This window comes from Gobio gobio (assembly GCF_949357685.1).
Source record: "Gobio gobio genome assembly, chromosome: 2".
Lineage (NCBI taxonomy): Eukaryota > Metazoa > Chordata > Actinopteri > Cypriniformes > Gobionidae > Gobio > Gobio gobio.
In genome coordinates, this window is record NC_137098.1 from 57,443,760 (window position 1) to 57,466,390 (window position 22,631).

A 22,631-nucleotide genomic window follows, 5' to 3' on the forward strand; every position below is an offset into this window, starting at 1 on the left:
CACAAACCGTTCCGTTTGAAAACCTTGTGAGCCATCTACATAGAGAGTATTGAGACATCATAAGAGCACTCCAGACACAAGGGCTGTTCCAAACAGTCCAAAGTCTAAAGCAGTATTGTATATTCCTTTCTTATGGATTTGTCAATCCAATAATGCATTGACATGACAAATATAGTGAAAAACATATTGTGTGTGTGTGTGTTAGGGATGAAACGGTATGGAAATTTAACATCACGATTATAGTGACCCTAATTATCACGGTTATCAATATTATCACGGTTTTGTTCAAACGAAATGAAAGTGTTCAAAAAGAACAGATGCACACACTTAAAACATTTCAACAAGTTTTATATTTGAAAATCAACAAACAACAAATAACTAAAGCAGCTCTAAGCACTTTTTTAAGCTAGATTCTGTGGGATTTCCTTCCTTAATGGCCGTCATCAATAGCAACGCATAATGCATAATAGGGCTGCAACGACGCGTCGACGTCGTCGATGACGTCGACTACGAAAATACGTCGACGTGCGTGAAATGCGTCGACGCGTCGGCGGCACATTATTTACGTTCTAGAATGGAACAGAAGATCTAGAATAATGGCAGCTTCTGCTCCCGGGCATAGTGAAAATGATCATTTATCATATAAAGCCAGACCGCGACATTCAAAAGTGTGGGAGTACTTTAAACAGAAGCCGAATAAAACTGTGCTTTGTTCGCTCTAATGCCGGTTTCACATTGCGCGCGGTGGCAGAGCAGGTGCTGTGCGCGTGGAGAGCGTGAGCTTTCACACTGCCAGTCAGTGTTGCCAAGTCCCGTTTTTTCCCGCGGAATTGGGCTACTTCTACACTGTTGCCGCGGGCTGTGTCTCATGTCCGCGGGTTGAAGCGATCCCAATTATGTGATATTTAGCCCCGGGAATGAGAATTTTAGCCGGCAGCCCTGCAAAAAAACACACATATTTAACCCCCCGAACTTGATGTTTACCAGAGAACCTCCCCGAAACGCGATTGGGCTTGTTTTGGACTAGTTTTGAGTAACGAATGGGTGGGTTTTGTTGTGTAAACCTGGCAACCCTGCTGCCAGTGTTCTCTCGCGCAGCTGAACCGTGGCGCGTGTATTGCAACAGACGGTCACATTTTCCGGGGTTCTTCTCCGACCCCAGTACGTCTCGTGCTTTTATTTATTATGGGCTGCATATATCTCCTGTTAATGCGACCTGGTTCCGCTCTGTCCCAAACACATATGCATAATAACATGCTGTATATAGGTAGTTTGCATGATTAAAGTAACATTAAAGTTAAGATATGCCTCTAGCTTTAATCATTTAAATGTGTCTTTGAAGTTTGGGCTAAAACTTCTGGCAGCTTTAGTCGTTGTTTATGCACATGTATCTTCAAAATAGACAACTAGTTATACTATATTAAAACTATGCTGAAAGCTCCTGTATGTGAACCTTTTGCAGATAAATACAAGTGCATTTTCGTTTACTATTGACACAAATCAATAAGTAAATCATACTCAACTACTATAGTAAACAACTTTTCCTAATTAGGCCTACTCTGTATACATTTTATGATGAATAGTATCATTATATATTATGTTTAAAAAGCTTCTTGTGTTCATATATTTCTTTATAAAATGGCATAGCCTACTATGTACACTACCCTTCCTGAAATACAATTAATATTGTCATCATTCATTGATTTCATGTTAAAATAATATACAAATTCACTACCCTCTTTGAAGTACAATAATCAGTAAAAAAGAATCATAAGATTAATCCGGAAAAATAATCGTTAGATTAGTCGACTAATCGAAAAAATAATCGTTAGATTAGTCGACAGAAAAAATAATCGTTAGTTGCACACTGTAAAAAATGTCCCTGTAAAATAACAGTAAAGAGCTGGCAGCAGAGACGCCAGCAGTATACCGTAATTTTTACGGTAATCATACGTAAAATGACTTTACGGTAGTAGTCTGTAAACCAGGAAAACAGTATATTTCTGTATTTCTATGATTTACAGTAAAGAGCTGGCAGCAAAGACGCCAGCAATATACCGTAATTTTTACGGTAATCATACGTAAAATGACTTTACAGTAGTAGTCTGTAAACCAGAAATACAGTATATTTCTGTAGTCGCACTGTTAAATGATTTCACACTGTTCACAATGTAGTCGCACTGTTAAATGATTTAAATGCAGCATATTTCTGTGAGTATTTGGAAATTACAATAATATTGTTTAGGTTGTTACTTTAACTTCTCACAGTTTATTGTAGACAGGCACATAATATGTGAGAAGGTCAATTTCCAAATAATTTCCAAATAATCAGAAATATGCTGCATTTTTTTTTTTTTACTGTATTAGAAATACAATAGATTTAACAGTTTCATATCATTCAATATTGATAGCAATTAACTTTATTATTCTTGGGGCTAATTGCTTAAGATATGCATTATTGTGAATATTATGCAAAATAAGGAATACAAACTTCAAAATCAAATACCTTTATTCCAAAGAGCAATGTCAATGTCAACATGAATACAAAAACAAAAAAAATAGAAGAAAATAAACATCAAAGAAGAGATTTCTAGTAGCAAACAGAAACAGCCTAGTGTCTGCTTTAGACTATGGCAATAAACTTAAAGGGTTAGTTCACCCAAAAATGAAAATTAGCCCATGATTTACTCACTCTCAAGTCATCCTAGGTGTATATGACATTCTTCTTTCAGATTCTTCATTTCATTTCATAATGCTTACGCTATGTCTGACAAACGTAACTGGTGTTAGATGTAGCGTAAGCATTTTGAATTGCGAGAGGCACAACACTTTTCCCATTAGTTGAAAAAACAGAAGACGATTGGCCGGAAGCTAGATAATTTACATTTATATATAAAGTTTTAAATATGGATATTTTTCTTACACAAATGCATTGATTCACTTCAGAAGCCCTTTATTAACCCCCTGGAGCTGTGTGGAGCAGTTATATGACGAACAGATGCACTTTTATGGACTTAAAAAACTGAAAAATCACTGCCATTATAAAGCTTGGAAGAGCAGGACATGTTTAATATAACTCTGATTGTATTCGTCTGAAAGAAGAATGTCATATACACCTAGGATGACTTGAGGGTGAGTAAATCATGGGGTCATTTTCATTTTTGAGTGAACTAACCCTTTAAATTCTTAAATTGCTCGTCAGAGACTGATCTTAACCCTAACCAAACGGGAAGGGTTGACTAGATAGTTAAAAAAAAATTATTTAAGACATAAGTTTGAAGACTTTTAAGTCACTATTAAGACTATTTAAGGAACATTAAGACCTTTTTGATTATATGAGCAAGAACATTCAGCATACAAGCATCGTTGGCACGTTTTTGGGGAAAAAAAGCCCACAGGCTCATGTTTTTCCTCTTAAAATAGTCCTGTGAGTTAGATTAAAAGTCAATTTAGAAGATTTTCATATGTAATCTGCAATGTATTCTCTGCTGTCTGTAAAAACATACTTTCATTTAGCAGAATTGGCAACATTTGGAAAACAAACTTAAGAAGTAACATTTTGAAAATGTGCATTAAGGCCATTTTGAAACTATTAAAGTACAGTAGAACATTTTGACAGTATGCATCAATAAAAACATTTAGGGTTCATTTCATTTTAGGTTACCTCTTCAAATTGTCCTCTGAGGTAGGCTTGTATTTTTACCTCTTAAAATAGTCCTTTGAGGTAGGTTTGTGTTTTTACATTATGGATCCAGGAGAGATGACTATCACTTTAGTAGCAGCTGTTCCTCTCTGCAGCATTACTCCAGTGTTGCCACTGTCAAACAACAAAAAACAATCATAATAATAAATAAACTATAACATCAGGAATGTACAGTATACACTCCAGGCTAATTCTTATAAAGTTAATAATACCAGTTCTTTTGTGGCTTAATTTGGCAAGACTGTCAAAACAAAGAGAGCGAGATTAAAGAGCTCACCGATCTATATGAAGTTCCATTCAAAGTCAAAGAGATTGTTCAGTAGCATGGCGACGTGTATATTGACTGCAGAAGACTTCTTCAGGACGATCACACCTTTCTTCTTGGAGACAACCTTGCCCCTTTTGGCCTTTGTCCCTCTCGCTGGATTTATACCAATAAAGCGCCTGAAATCAAAATAGTCTAAGATCAGAGTAGGGTTGCAACAACATACTGTTTTGTGTACATTAAATTAAATGTCTTTTTTTGTCTTTCTTCATTGCACAAATAGAGTGGACTTGAATGACATATAGAAGTGACATCAAATAGAATTATAATAAAGCCTATAGTCCAACTAAATATCCAGAGTGTGTGTGTGTGTGTGTGTGTGTGTGTGTGTGTGTGTGTGTGTGTGTGTGTGTGTGTGTGTGTCTGTGTGCATGCGTGCGTGCGTGTCTAGGTGTAGGTGTGTGTGTGTGCTGTGGCTTGAAATGTACAGTACTAATACCATTTTACACCAAAAAATACAAACATTTTAATTTAATTTAATTTAGTTGTATATATCCATATAATTATGACAAGTAATGAAGGGGTTTTACCTCTGAATGAATTCCAAAGCACAGGCTGCCTGCGCATCTTGATACTGAAGGTTGAATATGTAGTGGCAGACACCTGTAGGGAACAAATACATTATGCTTACCATAATAAGATTTTAAGAAGAAAAATTATAAAAGGTCAATGAGTAAACACTAGGGGAGAGTAACCTAGAGGCGAATAGGCTTATGAAGTACCTACAGTCAAACTGCTAAATAGATTCGGCATTCAAAATTTAAAGGGTAACAATTTTATTTTTACAGATCTTGGGGAGTTCTACTGCAAATGTTACCAAAATTAAACAAAAAAACTACCCAAAAGTAATAATGTTTTGGCTATTCAAATCTAAGCCTCACTGTTAAATGACATGTTCAAATCCCTAGCAAGACAAGCTCCTGAGCATCAGTTTGATATCAAACATTCTTGGCAATAGGAATAAGATTTTAATTACCGTTTAATTTGTAGATGCAAGACCCGATGGATGTTGATAAAGGACACTCAATGATGTGCAGCACGTCATCTAAATTGTGCGTCCTCTTCTGGAAAATCTCCTATCCAAATGAAGGTTCCTGAAGTCCCTCCAGGAGTTAATGGCAATGGCAAAATTATTTCTGTATTTTTTAAAGAAAATTGACCAAAAGCAGTAGCCTCAATTTAAAAGACTAACGTTGTATCAAACATCTGACCGTGCTCCAAATTCCCCAGTGAACACTCAGTTTCCAAAAAATACTGTAGTATCCTGTAATTTAAAACATCAGCATACTGTTTAGGGCCTCAGTCCTGTTGCTCCAAGTTAAGCAACCCCCAAAGCATTGCTAACTACAGTACTAAACTGTTTAACATGAAAACAGTATTTTAATGTTGCAAATTGGCTGTAAATTTACAGCAATTGCTTACAGTGCAGCTCTAATGCATAAATAATAATAATTTGTCGTAAATATAATCTCTAATATTATCACTGTAAATATATTCCCAAGCAATATTCTCATCAGTGTTCTATCAGACACATTTAAATCTAGCATATTTTGTGTTAGAGCCCAAACAGTATCCTAGTGAAATAATGCATATCCATATTTCCATATGATTTGACAGTTTATTTTATTAAATATCAAAATGTGTGCATCATACCTGACACCTAAATGAACACTTTACAGTCTTTTTATGACTGTCATTCTCTTCAAATGCTATTGAAGTTTGAAACGTGTATAACGTTACCAATGTTGTATGTAACTTTACAGACGGTCCCTAAATTCGCCTGCGTTATGCCAGTCATATCAGATGCGCTGTGGTTCTGCTGTGTTTTTTTAAAACCATTTTCGCTGCTGAAATAGAACAAAAACAGTCATCCACTGTATGATGAATGAATCTCCTGCGTACAGCACACGTTTATCTCTGCTTTGAGTGCAGATTTCAGCGTGTGAGAGCGGCGCGCGCTCCGAACAAAACTCCGCTAATCTGAACGCCTCTGATTATGAGATATTGCATTCATAAACTCAATAGAAGCACGTGTAAGTGCTTATAATGCGCAACGCGATTATAACAGATGGCTTTTGAGAAGACTATTATAAGTTCAACAGCCAGAGTGACTATAGTGTGCAGCCGAAATAACGTTACACTCGCAAATGGCGGTTGTTAATGTCAAACCCTGATTATTATCCCTTAAATGTCACCCTAGTCTTGTCTGAATTTGTTCGTTCGCTTCACGTTATTATTTCCCAGACGTAGGTTTGGTATTGAGGTCAAAGTCCACTTGCCTTGCGTTCGTAGTTTTGAAGTGTTTTCCCCTATTACAGCGACTTTCTTCTGGCATGTTTGCAGACAGGGTGACCATCTTAGATTAAGTTTCCCTCAGGACTTTTGTAAAAGCCAAAATATGACCACGCCTCAGATTTGGTCCTTTTAGAAGGCAGAACAATCCCCCGAGTGCTGTCACTGCCTTCTGCCATTTCTCCTCATTCAGAAAACAGCGGTGCGCCAGACTGACGCTGACTGGACAAGATTTACCGCGAGTTTTCACAACCGTGATAATCACACGCGGTTTTAATGATAATAAAATTTTATACGATATTACTAACCGTCACTAAATTTTATCGTGAAACCGGTAATCGTTTCATCCCTAGTGTGTGTGTGTGTGTGTGTGTGTGTGTGTGTGTGTGTGTATATATATTTATATTACTGGGAATCGATTAAAAAAGTAACTAATCGCATGGTTTTCTGTAATTAATCGCAAGTTTTAAATATTTTTGGAGTTTTTAATATTTTGATATTGTAATAATTTCAGTTACTCTCCAAATTAATGCAGAAACAATTTAAAAACAGCATATTTTGAATATGTGTTGTAATGGTATCTTTTTTATGAATGAAGGCCAGTATCACTGATACTAATGTCTCTATGGAACATCAATTACATTACATTACAGTATAAGTGAAAGCTCCCAATTTCAACATTTATTAGGCTTTAAAAAAACAACTTTTAATTTAATTGAACTTAAAACAATCTTTAAATAAACCAACTATAATAAATGTTATATTTACTAGTGGCCTTCCCTGTTAGACATATACAGAAATTTAATAGTTATCTAACACCTTGCTTAACTGCATAAATAATAAATTAATCATCTTTTCTCTGTTACCATTGTTCTTTGATGAACATTAAATGACAGACATCATCAGTGCTGCTGTCACTTTAAGATCGGACACTGCCGAACATGACGCGGATCTGACGCGCTGTCACGCGCATCTCATTTTCTCACAAGTTCATTTAATACTCGACAAAACTGGCATTTTGGCAACATTCTCTGTGTTGTTGTTATTGTTTGTTCAAGAGCGAAAGAGAACTCGATGTGTGCACGAGACTGGCACAACTAGGGATCTGATTGAGACGCACCCACACAGACAAGACACTGACATACAGCACGTTCTCATGTCTCATGAAAAAAAATGTGATAGAATTTAAAATTAGTAGACATTAACAATGTTACAGTAGAAATGAATAATGTTGAACTTTCTATTCATCGAAGAATCCTGAAAAAAAAAATGCATCAGTTTCCACAAAAAAAAACTTAAGCATCACAACTGTTTTCAACATTGATAATAATCAGAAATGTGTATTGAGCATCAAATAAGCATATTAGAATGATTTCTGAAGGATCATGTGACACTGAAGACTGGAGTAATGATGCTTAAAATTCAGCTTTGATCACAGGAATACATTTAAAAAAAAATTATATATTAAAATATAAAATAGTTATTGTATATTGTAATAAAATTATCATATTTTTGATACGATAAATGCAGTCTTGGGGAGCAAAAGAGTGACCTTTTGAACAGTAGTGTATATGTATGCTATGTATTTTATTGCACTATAAGCTAAAGCTGGGCACACACTGCACGATTTATAATCGTCCTTTATGACTGTTGCTTGTCAGTCTGTACAAACATGATCCCAGCTGTAAGCCACATCACACTGTAGGATCTCACTTGTCATTAATCATTTTGATCATGGCTTTTCTTGAAAAGAAAACTGGGGGAAACAAAGACGTGTGTGTGGAGCAAGTGGTGGTTTGTTGCTCTCTCACTAATTGCATCATCAAGTTCTGCGCTTCACTGCTCCTATTGGTTTTTGATTTGACTGTTATGGTAAGAGAAGCCACACTGCAGGACTTCTGACACTGGCAGAATTTCGTCAGAGGTAAAAGTTGATCGCAATGGTCATTAATTGGCTGTCAGCGAACACTGGATTTTGGCCTAGGAATCTTTTAGGATTCACAAAGTTTTTGAATCATGGCTAAACAGCGTGAACCCGGCTTAACAGCAACTCTATTGGGAGTTTATTGTTTGTGAGTGAATTATGGGTATGGTACAAACAGAGTCTCAAAAATCTCACCTCGTTTCATCCGATTTTGCTGCATCGGGCTGGTTGGGATGCTCAAACAATGAGTAATGTGCAACATTACTTATATTTGACTCTGCACGAGAAATAGCATAAACAAATTGCAATTCCACCCATTTGCTCATTTCCGTCTCTCTCTTTTTTGCAGGTCATTGAATGCATTACCCAAGGTCGGGTTCTAGACAGGCCTCGCCTGTGTCCTAAGGAGGTGTACGACCTCATGTTAGGCTGCTGGCAAAGAGAGCCACAACAACGACTGAACATCAAAGACATTCAGAAAGTCCTTTACGCTCTGGGAAAAGCCACGCCTGTCTACTTGGACATCCTTGGCTGAGACTGGTGCAACATCTCTCACCAGAATCCAACACAATCCAGGAATAACCAAACAAGCCCTTTTCCCGCGTCGGCGCTCCACTGTAAAAACACCAACACGTCGGAGATGGACTTTAAGTGCCTGCAACACTTTTTTCAATACACTGGGTATACATAAAAAAGTTAAAAAATATTTAAAAACAAACTTTTACATTTTGTTTACTGGTACAGTATATAGTGTACAGAATTATTCTACAAAGACAAAAAAACGTTTCCTAAAAAGTGGCGGCGAAAGCAGAATGTTGCCTTCGAGGTGGCGGCACTGTGTTTGAGAAATGATTTTCAGTGTTTCATTTTATAAGCATATATACACATATATGAATATATTTTTATTTATTTTGTTTCATTTTGAAGGTAAAGTATGGGTGCCTGTCATGTTTAGTGCTGTTGATATATTATCTTTTCGAGACGGCTGCTCTTTGGTTCTGCTCCGCTTTAACAGCTGGGATATCGCGAGGAAAGCCTTATTACGTTTTGATTATTTTCCCCCTGCTGCGGTCAGCATCTTTCTCCTTTATTTTTCTGTTCCTGCAACTTTGATTTGATGATCTATAGCTCTTAAGCGGGCAAATTGGAACCTTTAGAACACTAAAGCGTTGATATATTTTCATCGTATGTGATTGTATATACTGTACATTTATATTCTTGTCAACCTGTTAACTTATTTTTATGTGTTTCGGTTTCTTTTTTGACACAAGGGTTATTTTGTGACTTACTCTTTAGGAAGGGTCAGCCAGGAGAGAACATAAATATCACACAGTATCTTAAAATGAGCACTCGGCGGCTCATTATTAATACAGGGTCTCTAATATTGTCACGGTCTGTAACCATGCTGCCGTACTTTTCTGATCACCAAAACTGAATGTGGTAAAACAAGAACTAAACTGCAGGTCCGATGTCACTGAGATCCTAAAATGACACCTGTTTGAATTAATGTTTCGCAATCTTCATAGCGTTTGCTAAATGCCATCGCATCTAAAGTTAACGATTTCATGTTGTTGTCTGTAGCTAAACAGTTCTATGTTATTCCAGGGGCTGTTTCTCTGAGATGTTTGTCGATGCGACACCAAATCTTGTTGACAGCAGGATTTCGATGTCAACGGATTCTCTTGCCTCTTTGCAGTACCACAGATATTTGCAAACGACATATTCAAATGTATGTTTAGATTAAGTATTAAATAAATATCAGAACCTTGTCAAATTAAGTGTTTTCTGTTTGTTGTGTTTAGGCAGATTTGTGGCATAATATAGACACTGTCATGAAATTCATTGTGACGGCTGGATATGCCCTGACTTCTGCTCTCGGGGCAAAGTAGAGAGGAATTGGTTGTAGCCACCATGCATGAGCAAGGGGAAGTGTGAAAAACAGCCTTGGTTGGTCCACACAACTGATGTAGTGCCTTGCTGGCTAGCAGTTATCTGAGGAAAAGGCCTGTGGGTCCGAACATGTTTTAATGTGGCCATTTCTTTCAAAGATTTTAATAATAGAATTCCTGGTAATAAAACAGACATTTTAAAATATGTAGAATGGGCAAATCATATAATGTATTCAGTAGTGCATTTAGTTTATTCATGTTTAAATTGAGGCCATTCACAAAAGCTGTCAGGCTGAACAATTAACCACAATCACATGATTAAACCATTCGATGTAAAATATGCCTGTGATAGAAAAATGATTATGCTATAAATATAATGTTGCAAATTGTGCAATTACTAGATTTCATTATACTGTCAACACTGCTTTAGCAATCCAGGCAATTTAACTTATCTAGAAACATGCCAAGGTCATATTTCACTCAAAAATGACAAGTATTTCATGTCAATTAAGCACATGTAACTCCAATTCTCATTAATATAACGTGGACTATATTCAATATGCATTTTTATAAAACAGTTCCAGTCCTTAATTCTGATTGGTCAATAGCTGTGTTTTTATTCACAATAAAACACGGCTATGACCTCTATCACAACACCCTTAACAACCAGTCCTGGCGATGTAAGTTTGTTCTCATTTATTATTGTTCATTAAAGCTAACTGTATTGTGTAGAGTAGAGTAGAGTATTGTGAGAAAGAAGAGCGAGTGAGCGAGTGTATTACCTGCATTTACAGTAACGTATGCATTTCCTTCAAGTCAGTCCTACGTTCATAAAATCCGTGATTTTCCGTGCTGACCTGACACTGACGTCGTTTTTAGAACAGTCTATGGTTGCGTCTTGTTCCGTTCACAAATTTTAGTCATTTCAATGTAAAAGTCTCTTTTCGCTACTGTGTGACTCACTCATAAAGACGGTCTTTGCCGCCATCTAACGGCGTAAAAATGTAACTTCTGTTGCTGTTGACGGTCAGGGACTATCGTTTTTCCTGCGTAAGGAAGGCTTTTATTGATTTTACTTTATGAAAGTTGCATTGATACATATTTTTTGGCTTTAATATTTGCATTGTGTGGTAACCGTTGTATAAAAGCAATAAGGTAGGCCAGTGCTGTATCGTGAAGTCACGGCTGAAGGTTATTTATCATACAGCAATCATCTCGTACCTTATTGTTTACGTAAATCATGGTAGTATGTTATATTGATTAATGTATTCAGTATCTAATTTAATCTTTAATGATACAGTATCTCATTTAATGCGAATTTATTAGGAATATCTGCTTGTCATGAAAATGTCACAATGCAAATTATCAATATTGAGTTCATTTTCAGCATCTTAAGGTTTCACAGTTTTTCTCAGTTGCTTTGGTACATTTCTTGAAACATCCTTAAGATTTGCAAACCAGTCAGTGCATTTCTTAAAACAATTAGTAGCCTACACACAGCAACACACAATGGATTACCTGCAAAAGCATGTCACTTTTGGCAGTGTGATGCATTGGGCAATGTTCTGCTGAGAAACCTTGGGTCCTGCCATCCATGTAACTTTGATACGTACCACCTACCTAAGAATTGTGGCATACACCCTTTTAGCAGGATAATGCGCCCTGCCATAAAGCAAAAAATGGTTCAGGAATGGTTTGAGGAGCACAACAATGAGTTTGAGGTGTTGACTTGGCCTCCAAATTCCCCAGATCTCAGTCCAATTGAGCATCTGTGGGATGTGCTGAACAAACAAGTCCGATCCATGGAGGCCCCACCTCTCAAATTACAGGACTTAAAGGATCTGCTGCTAACATCTTGGTGCCAGGTACCATAGCACACCTTCAGGGGTCAAGTGGAGTCCATGCCTTGACGGCTGTTTTGGCAGCAAAAGGGGGACCAACACAATCATAATGTTATGCCTAATCGGTGTATGCCGCATTGTGTTTTATATGTCTCTATAAAGTATATTTACTGTTTAGTGTAAAATGCAAGTGGACTACTGTAATATAGCATTACATGACTCTTCTGTTCTACAAACGTTTGAATGATTGAGGACACGGTTGTTCTCCTATAACATTCAGCTGTACGCCTCAACCATAAGGTCATGATTGAGAACATGGTCCACAATAGTGGCCCTTATTTCACCAGAAACATGTCTACAATCTTGGCCTCTTCTACCTCTTCCACTGTTTTGCCTCTGTAGCCTTCCACTACACATTCTTACTCCTCTTCTTCTTCCCGCTTGTTGACCCTGTTTGTTTCCAAGTTGTTCTTCCATTCTAAGAAATTGTAACACTGTGTTGTCATCTGACTATAGCTCTGGGGGAAAAAATTAAGTGGTTATAAAAATTAAGTATGTTAAGTGGTCTCTTAATTTTTTACAGAGCTGTATATGCTTGCCAAATGAAGGTTCATGAGATGCATCTCTGAGCTATTTTAGGGAACTGGTTGATCATAGGTTGATGTAGCCCCTTTACATTTCCCTTCAGTGCTGAAATAAAAAATTCTCCCCCGCAATTCATCAATTCAGGATACACACACACACACACACAAAATTCTTTAACCATTTTGGTTTATACCATTTATTGACTTATCCAAGGAACTAATGCTAATATGTTTTGAGGGGTAAGATTATTCCACGAGACCCAGTATAATACATTTTGCATAAGCATAATACATAAGCAATTAATAATGTAGGAAACAGCAGACATTTGCACATAATCAATTGCATGACTTTACCAAAGCATTTGCAATTTGTTCAAGTTGGGTTTTTTTTTCAGTTGTTTTTTTTATGATGTGCACAAGTAACTTGATGATGTGGAGGTTGAACAAGTCATTTTGAGAATTTCAGTTGTGATCTGAGAAACGTACCAAAGCAACTGAGAAAAACTGTAAATACTAAATGTTTATGTTTTGCATAAAGAAAATATTTATTTATTTTAGGTGAAATATGACCTGGACATTTCATGCATGGACATGGAAAATAGAGAAGGAGCATGACAATGTACAAATTAAACGATGAAGAAAAGATTTGTGGTTGCCCAAAGGGCTTAGTCTGCAAATATAGCATCCTGGTTTTGAAATCATTCAAGCATCACAGGTTTTTCTTTTTTTTTGGACAACTATAGATTACTCTGGCCACTGTATAATTTCTCCATCACAAATAATGACCGTATGGCTTTTAAAGTGATAGCATTTGGTACTCTACCCCTAACTAGAACTCTGTGTGTATGAGCCACTCAAGCTTAGATAGATGTGATTGCTTCAGGCAGATGAAGATGTTGCCTGTCAATGGTGTTATAATAATAGAGGGGGGCTTTCGGGGAATATTGTGAAACTCAAGGGTGCATAGACTGAGCTGTAAACCTGCAAGGGTTGGACAATGAAACTGAAACACTGACCAGTATAGTGTTGGAGGTTTCATGCCTATACATGAGCTGGTCATATAATTAGAATATTTGATTTAATATTTTGATTTTGATTGATAGAAGTTGATTTATTTCAATAATTCCATTCAAAAAGTTAAACTTGTACATTATATTCATTCATTACACACAGACTGATATATTTCAAATGTTTATTTCTTTTAATTTTGATGATTATAACTGACAACTATAGGAAAATCCCACATTCAGTATCTCAGAAAATTAGAATATTGTGAAAAGGTTCAATATTGAAGACACCTGGTGCCACACTCTAATCAGCTTATGAACTCAAAACACCTGCAAAGGCCTTTAAATGGTCTCTCAGTCTAGTTCTGTTGGCTACACAATCATGGGGAAGACTGTTGACTTGACAGTTGTCCAAAAGACAACCATTGACACCTTGCACAAGGAGGGCAAGACACAAAAGGTCATTGCAAAAGAGGCTGGCTGTTCACAGAGCTCTGTGTCCAAGCACATTAATAGAGAGGCGAAGGGAAGGAAAAGATGTGGTAGAAAAAGTGCACAAGCAATAGGGATAACCGCACCCTGGAGAGGCTTGTGAAACAAAACCCATTCAAAAATGTGGGGGAGATTCACAAAGAGTGGACTCTAACAGACGTATGCAAGACATGGGTTTCAGCTGTCGCATTCCTTGTGTCAAGCCACTCTTGAACAACAGACAGCATCAGAAGCGTCTCGCCTGGACTAAAGACAAAAAGGACTGGACTGCTGCTGAGTGGTCCAAAGTTATGTTCTCTGATGAAAGTACATTTTGAATTTCCTTTGGAAATCAGGGTCCCAGAGTCTGGAGGAAGAGAGGAGAGGCACACAATCCACGTTGCTTGAGGTCCAGTGTAAAGTTTCCACAGTCGGTGATGGTTTGGGGTGCCATGTCATCTGCTGGTGTTGGTCCGCTGTGTTTTCTGAGGTCCAAGGCCAACGCAGCCGTATACTAGGATGTTTTAGAGCACTTCATGCTTCCTGCTGCTGACCAACTTTATGGAGATGCAGATTTCCTTTTCCAACAGGACTTGGCACCTGCACACAGTGCCAAAGCAACCAGTACCTGGTTTAAGGACCATGGTATCCCTGTTCTTAATTGACCAGCAAACTCGCCTGACCTTAACCCCATAGAAAATCTATGGGCTATTATGAAGAGGAAGATGCGATATGCCAGACCCAACAATGCAGAAGAGCTGAAGGCCACTATCAGAGCAACCAGGGTTCTCATAACACTTGAGCAGTGCCAGTGACTGATCGACTCCATGCCACGCCGCATTGCTGCAGTAATTCAGGCAAAAGGAGCCCCAACTAAGTATTGAGTGCTGTACATGCTCATACTTTTCATGTTCATACTTTTCAGTTGGCCAAGATTTCTAAAAATCCTTTCTTTGTATTGGTCTTAAGTAATATTAAAATTTTCTGAGATACTGAATTTGGGATTTTGTTGTCAGTTATAATCATCAAAATTAAAAGAAATAAACATTTGAAATATATCAGTCTGTGTGTAATAAATGAATAGTTTCACTTTTTGAATGGAATTTGTGAAATAAATCAACTTTTTGATGATATTCTAATTATATGACTAGCACCTGTATAAGCGCGGTCTGGTGGCCAAACTTCACTGATTTTACATTCCACCAGTAAGGGCTGAGTGTGAAGGTTGATTTAGCAGAGCAATAGCACAGCTGTACATAAAACATTGCAATCCACACAACATGATGGGAGACATATCAAAGTTCAAAATAGGACAAATTGTTGGTGTGCGTCTCGCTGGTTCATCTGTGACCAGGACAACAAGTCTTTGTGGTGTTTCGAGAGCTATGGTATCCAGGGTAATGTCGGCATACCACCACATATAGGATGGACCACATCCAACAGGTGTAACTGTCTACACGAGAGGAAGCTTTCTGAAAGGGATGTCAAGGTACTAACCTGGATTGTATCCAAAAAATATAAAATCACAGCTGCCTAACTCACAGCAGAATAAAATGTGCACCTCGACTCTCCTGTTTCCACCAAAACTGTTCCTACAGAGTCCACAGAGTCAATTTTCATGGTCGGGTTGCTAAAGCCACACCTTTGGTCACTTGTACCAATGCCAGATGTCAGTTTTAATAGTACCAACAATGCAAATCTTGGGCTGGGGACAATGTCAAACATGTATTGTTCTCTGATGAGCCACCTTCACTGTCTTTCCCACATCCGTGGGAGTTACGGTGTGGAGAAGCCCCAAAGAGGCTTCACACCTAGACTGTTGCTGCACAAAGTGAAACACGGGATGGATCATTGAAGGTTTCGGCTGCAATATCATGGCATTTCCTACTGTGCTTAATGTGCCAAGGACTACCAAACAATTCTGGAGGATCATGTGTACCTAAAGGTTCAAACATTGTACCCTGAAGTTGGTTATCAGCATTATAATGCACCAATACAAAGAGCAAGACTTGTGACACAATGGTTTGATGAACATGAAAGTGAAGTTGAACATCTCACATGGCCCGCACAATCAGCAGATCTAAATATTTTTTTAGCTACTTTGGGGTATTTGGGAGGAGCAAGTCAGAAAACGTTTTCCTCCACCAGCATCACATAGTGACCTGGCCACTTTTATGGAAGAGGAATGGCTCAAAGTCTCTCTGGCCACTGTGAAGGACTTGTATCTGTCATTCCCAAGACGAACTGATGCTGTTTGCCCTCAAAAGGAGGTCCTAAACAATACTAATAAATTATTGTGCTCTAAAACCAGCTTTGTTTCAGTTTCATTGTCCAGTCCAACCCCTGTACATTCCCTATTGCCTTCACAAGCGCAACAAAATGTGGACTGTAATACCTTTTAGTCATTATTCTACTTTAGTATTCATGAAAGAATGACATGTATGAAGCCAATATTAAAGGGATAGTTCATCTAAAAATACATCCTAGGTGTATTTGACGTTCTTCATTGTTATATTTTAAAAAGTCCTGGCTCTTTCAGGCTTTATAATGGCAGTGAATGGCTAACTGTGCTAACTAACATACGAGTGTTCAAGAGAGACTAGCGTTCCAGCGTATGACGGAGGCGTGTGGAGCAGTTTTATGATGGATAGATGCACTTTTATGGACTTCAAAAATGAAGCAACAATTCACTGCCATATAAAGCTTGGATTAGCCAGGACATTTACAACTCTGATTGTATTCGTCTGAAGGAAGAATGTCATATACACCAAGGATGATTTGAGGGCGAGTAAATCATGGGCTAATTTTCATTTTTTGGGTGAATGAACCCTTTAAGGCACCAATTGGAGGCAGATCTTTTGCTTGGGCCAGTATGCAACTTCTAAACAGTCAAACTGACGTTTTTACAAGAAATTAAAATATGTGGGGATTCAGAATATTTGACTAAGTGTGACAGGAAAAGACAATATCAAGATTGATATCTGAGAAACCAAAATGCTTCTCCATCCAAAATTTCTATCTTGTTTAGAAACTGTTACAAGTGGCTCAGGCGGGAAGGCAAGGACAAGCAGATACGAGACTTAAACAAAGTTTACTGAAGTAGGTGTCTCAAAACAAGCAATACACAATGGAACATACGCACCATACATAACTGTGACCAGACAACGAGTGAGTGAACAAAAGGGAACTTAAATACAAACACAGACTACTGAATAAATGAAGGACAGGTGACACAGGAGATGATTAACTAAACACAGCTGAACAGAACTAGACTAATGAGGTTAACTAAGGAAACACAGGGGTGGCGGGAAAAAGAACAAAGAAACACGTGACAAATGAAACCAGGAAGAACATGTGACAGAAACGTTGTAGTTTTAAATTCTTAAAATATTGAATATTGACACTATAATATTGAGTGATGCTGAAAACTAATAGTCTGCACTTCAACCTCACAATCATTACACCATTTCATAGGCAGTGTTGGCAGAAGTAACTGGTTGATGCATATTAGGATCATATTAAACGCTTAGTTTGGCAGGTGAAAATTACTCCCAAGAGAACGGCCCTATTTAGAAACAGTATTTCTAGATTAGTCATGACAGAATATTATGAATTATTGCGCTCAGTTGCACCATTATCAAGTGTTGAATTTATTCAGTGTAACTCTTTCCAATTTTTGAACTGGTAAATAAAGGGGAGGCGGGGTCCTTTTTTTTCAAAACAAACCAAGCAAAACCAGTGACTGATCCAAATATGGAAATTTGGAACAAAGGGAGAGTCACGTTGAGGAACTATACATATTCGTGGTGCTTGCTCATGTCAGCCCAGAGCAATATCCAATTCCGACGACAGGTGTTGACACCTAGATTAACCTTGGTTTGCTGAGAGCCAGGCTGCCGAGAGCTTATTAGAATGCACTGGGGATGGGAGCTCCACTCCAGGGCTGTAACCCTCAGGGGCTTTGCCTGCTGTGTGTGTCTGACAGCTCGACTACATGTCTGCCGTGTGAGTGTGTACCATCTAAAAGAGGACGTGTGGACTGCGGCAACATCGCATTACTGCACACACAAATGTGCACAATCACCTTTTAACCCTGTGTTCCTTTTGTGTGCACGCTTTCGCTTACACTTAAATGTGATTTAAAATAAGAAAAAAAGGTTAATCATCACCCCTCACCTGGGCTATCATGCCCCCTCAGTCAAGATGAATGTTAAAATGGATTTTAATAAATTAAATTTTTTTTTTAAATCACAATTGCCAAGTACTAGCATTAATATAGGCTACTATAGCAACATTTTAGGTAAGGGCAGTCTGTTTCACAAAGTCACATTTTGATTGGCACATTTGACACAAGTATTTGACACTACTGAGCAGGCTAAAGGTATGACTAAATGTTTTTTTCATGTTGCGGTGGTATCATCATGGAAACTTATGTTTTCATAAAGTCGTTGGAATTGTGCATCTAAGATGTATTTATATAGATATCGACTAGTCAAATTTTCTAATATGTTAGCCAAGGCAATTTTCCTTTTTGTTTTATGTAGCAACATTATTCAGTGCTCTGTCTCCATCTCTATAAGTAGCTTTGATAGTTGTAGTAGCGACAGGTTTGTTTACAGTCCGACAAATATGTGATTTTTTTCTAGCTGGGGATATATTGCGTTACATCATCGGCCCCTTTCGTTACTGGCGCCGGCTCTGAGATGACTGCAAATAACAGCAAAAAAAAAAAAAAAAATCAATAAATAAATGATAACTTTCCATTTGAAGCTGTGGTACTTCCAATTTGGGTTGCTGCCTCATCTACCACGGCAAATTACCATCAATGAGGTCACATCCCTATGCTGAGCGGCTGGTGAGCGCACAAGTGAGGGAGTGGCTCAGACCATTATGCCTTTTAGCAGTTTTTCCCAACCGGGGTGCCGTCTGACGAGAGCAGGGGTGCCGTGTAAAAGTCCTTCAAATATATGTTTTTTTTTTTTTTTTTTTCAAGTAATTCTCTCTCTGTAAACTTTGTTCAATGCATGCGAGTGCTGCCGTATGTTCGAATATGACCAGTAATTTTCGCCGTCATCACCCGGGTGTAGTAGTGTCAGAAGACGCGAATGAGAAGTCACGCGTGCTGTGAGAAAATTTGCACTCATCCAAAAGCGCGCACGTCTCGCAGCGCGCAAATATTGAGTTCTCTTTCAAGTCTTGCTCTTGAACGGACAAACTCACACAAAAAGTATGTCAACATGTCCATATTGATGAGTATTCTAGCAGACATAGTCTGTATAAGCCTTAAGTAAACTTTATACAGTCGAGAAAGACGACGCATATCCATACATTAGGTCTTAAAGGGGCAGTAGCCTTTACTGCTGTCTGTTTAATGTCAAACAACAAAAGACAAGGACATCACTCACTGCTCTTGATTGAATAGCTTTTGTAAGTTTAATAGGATTAATCTTTAATTTATACAGTCAAATATGCAATGTTATTTTACATTTGATCAATTTCTGTACCTGAAAACTAAAGTTAGACGTACCTGAAAAATCTGAAAAGCATAGTTTATTTTATTAGTAGGCCTATCTTTGCTCAATAGTATTTATTTGTGCTGCTGCTTGTATTTAAATTATTTGTTCTTATTATTTTCTTTATTTTTATTTGACAGTAGTCCTTTTTTCCCTGAACATAGCAAATACTGTGATACAAACCGAACCATGAGCAATCTGTACCGTTACACCCCTAGCGTAACGTATGCGAGGGGGTGCCACAAAATGAAAAAAACAATTCAAAGGATGCCATGACTGAAAAAAGGTTGCGAAACACTGCCTTTTAGCACCATAGGCCTGTATGGGAATGGAGTCCTCTCTCTGCCTATATCAAGCCTTGTGGAGGAGTATAATTGCGCCAAAGCTAGACTGGAGATGACACTCAAGGAGTCAAGGAGCTCAAGGAGCAACTGGGAGGAAATGGCAGTAGCGAAGGCGGCAGGGGACATGGTTTGGGAACAACAGCAACCACATGGCAAAAGGCTATAAACGCTGTCACCTGGTGGTGGAGGAGGTGCCAGGCCAATAGAAGCCAGATGTGCCAGTGCCAGTGCGGTCTCACAAGCTCAGCAAGGCAGCTGGATGAGGTAGGATGGCCTAGCCCTAGGGCGACGTAAAATCACATGGAGTGACCGAACATCGAAGTGAACACGTTTCATCGTCAGGGCCACATATGATGTGCTGCTCTCTCCAGAAAACCTACATCTTTGGTATGGAGAGGATCAAGCATCAAGCATATCCTGGTGAGTTGTAAGAACAGCTTAACACAAGGAGATAGACTTGGCATCATAACCAAGTATTGAGGTGCTTGGCTTCAGCACTAGAGGATAAGAGAGTATCAATCAACGCCATTTCCCAAGATGCTCAGACTGCCTTCCCGCATTTAACACATTTGATCTGGGAAGGAGGGAAACAGTGCACTAAGCCTTCATCTCCTGACTCTTGCCATGCTGACAGAATTGATGCTGCAGAAAGAATTTAAGGAAATTGCCAATGTTGCAGAAGTCCAGCTGGAAATATTAGTCACTGGCTGAGGCTGAAACGAAAGGAGGCAGTGTGGGCCACTTAATTTAGTCACCATGCACACCCAGGTGTGATCAACCTGTGGTGGGCCTGCCACTGCTGGGTGTCTTATGATAAAAGGCCGAAACATCCAATGAGGCGGTGGTATTGGTGTGAAGATCTAAGAAGGGATTGCAATACCTAGTCCTAAGATTCCATGACTTTCCAAAAGAGGAACACATATAGAGAGATTAATTACAGCAGTCAGAAGAAAGAAATTAGCTGTCACTCACTCAGCCATATTAGCAGAGCTGGACAGTAACGAAGTACATTTACTTGAGTCCTGTACTTAAGTACACTTTTTGAGTATCTGTACTTTACTGAAGTATTATTTTTTAGGGAAACTTTTACTTTAACTTCACTACATTTGAAAGACAAATATCGTACTTTTTACTCCACTACATTTCTATCAAGGTCCTCGAAGTCAAAAGTAGTTTCTGTAGCAGCTTTGCAAGTCAGTGGATGTTTTTGTTTTTCTTTTGCAAAATGTAAATGTCTGGGAGAAAGAGAAGCATAGACATATGGATGAATCTGAAAAAGCATGATGAAAGAGTTCAGTTCAGTCTGGTTTTTGTGCCTCTGAAATGAGCACGAGTACTGAATAGAGCTTTCTTTTGTGTTTTTTCCGCACTTAAACAGACCAATACACACAAAATGTCAACATTTTCATTTTGGAAAGTATTCACGTAAACAAAGTTGATTATGTCTTAAGTGAACGTAAACAGTTGGGGGAATATCGGATGTGTATCAGTGTGTAGGATTTGTGCATTCTGCCTTAAAGTGACAGCAGCTTTGTAAAAAGCTTTTTAACTTTTAAGTATTTAAATTAGTTCAAGGTGGTCGTATGCTAGCATGTCGGATGGAGCATCACTGACTGGCTTAAACCACGTGCATTTATACAACAATGCAACAATAATAAAATAATGCATTGACATAAAAAAGGAAATTTACTTTGATACTTAAGTACTTTTAAAAGCAAGTACTTCTGTACTTTTACTTAAGTAAAAATAATTTTTAACAACTTTCACTTGTAACAGAGTAATATTTGACCAGTAGTACTTTTACTTTCACTCGAGTAATGGAGTTTTGTACTTTGTCCACCTCTGCATATTAGAAACACCCTCGCAAGATATAGTGTTATAAATGTATAGTTTTTATGTAAGTGAAAAATGTTTTTATGTAAGTCCATTGGAAATTGTACCACCACCAATAGCTTTCTGTTTGCAATCACACTATTCACATCATTTTGAGCTGAATGCAATTTGCACAAAGCAGTTGCTGATGTTGATGGTCAGTTCGCAGTCACTCTGCTCTTTAAAATGATATGCGCTCGGTTGTCGCGCTCATCTCTGTTATTTTGATCTTTTGATGAATTCCTGCTGCTATGATCAATAGAAAACGTAAATATTACATTTCATTTACTGCCTGCTTTCCATTTGCAACAATATGATGCTAATTGCGCTGAGTTCTGTGAATGAGACACGATCATAATGAGCCTAATTTACATAAGATTTGTGTTTGTGCTAAAAAGAATGACAACTTCATTTAAATACTATTTCAGTGCATTTAGCATGTCAAAGCCGTGAATGTGATATGCTACTTGCTGTTGATAGCTGGTGACCAGCAATGTTTCCAGGTATTTTGGCCCGCTGGCCCCGGCTGGTAGATGTCGTTATTACACATCTGGCTGAAACGAGCATTTTTCTCAATTGCACACTTCTTTGAAAGAAATATGTATTCGCAAATCTTTTATTATTGTATAGTATATGTCTTTTCAGTGATCAGTTGTTTTGGGAGGGTTCTTAAAAGGGTGAAATAGACTTTATTTTCCTGTCTGCTATAGGGTTTTGGCTTGTATTGCGGTTCTGCTATCAGCCAATATTTTTCCTACAAATATTATATGAAAATTTGGCCTGACGGGTTTGGAAACAGTTTTGCTGCATCGTAGCCCTGGACAAATTATGCATCACAGCTTAATTCAGACTGGAAATACAATGAT

The 22,631-nt window shown here is 38.0% G+C and overlaps 1 protein-coding gene across 1 annotated transcript in view; it reads left to right on the forward strand.

Annotated features, from left to right (window-relative positions):
- ntrk3b (neurotrophic tyrosine kinase, receptor, type 3b) overlaps nucleotides 1-10,015 on the forward strand; it is a 190,113-nt gene extending 180,098 nt beyond the window's left edge. Inside the window, exon 16 of the mRNA XM_079802197.1 lies at nucleotides 8,594-10,015. Within this exon, the coding sequence (XP_079658323.1) occupies nucleotides 8,594-8,779 (186 nt within the window). The 3' untranslated portion in view covers nucleotides 8,780-10,015. The remainder of the gene's footprint in view (nucleotides 1-8,593) is intronic.
- Nucleotides 10,016-22,631: the final 12,616 nt, after the last annotated feature.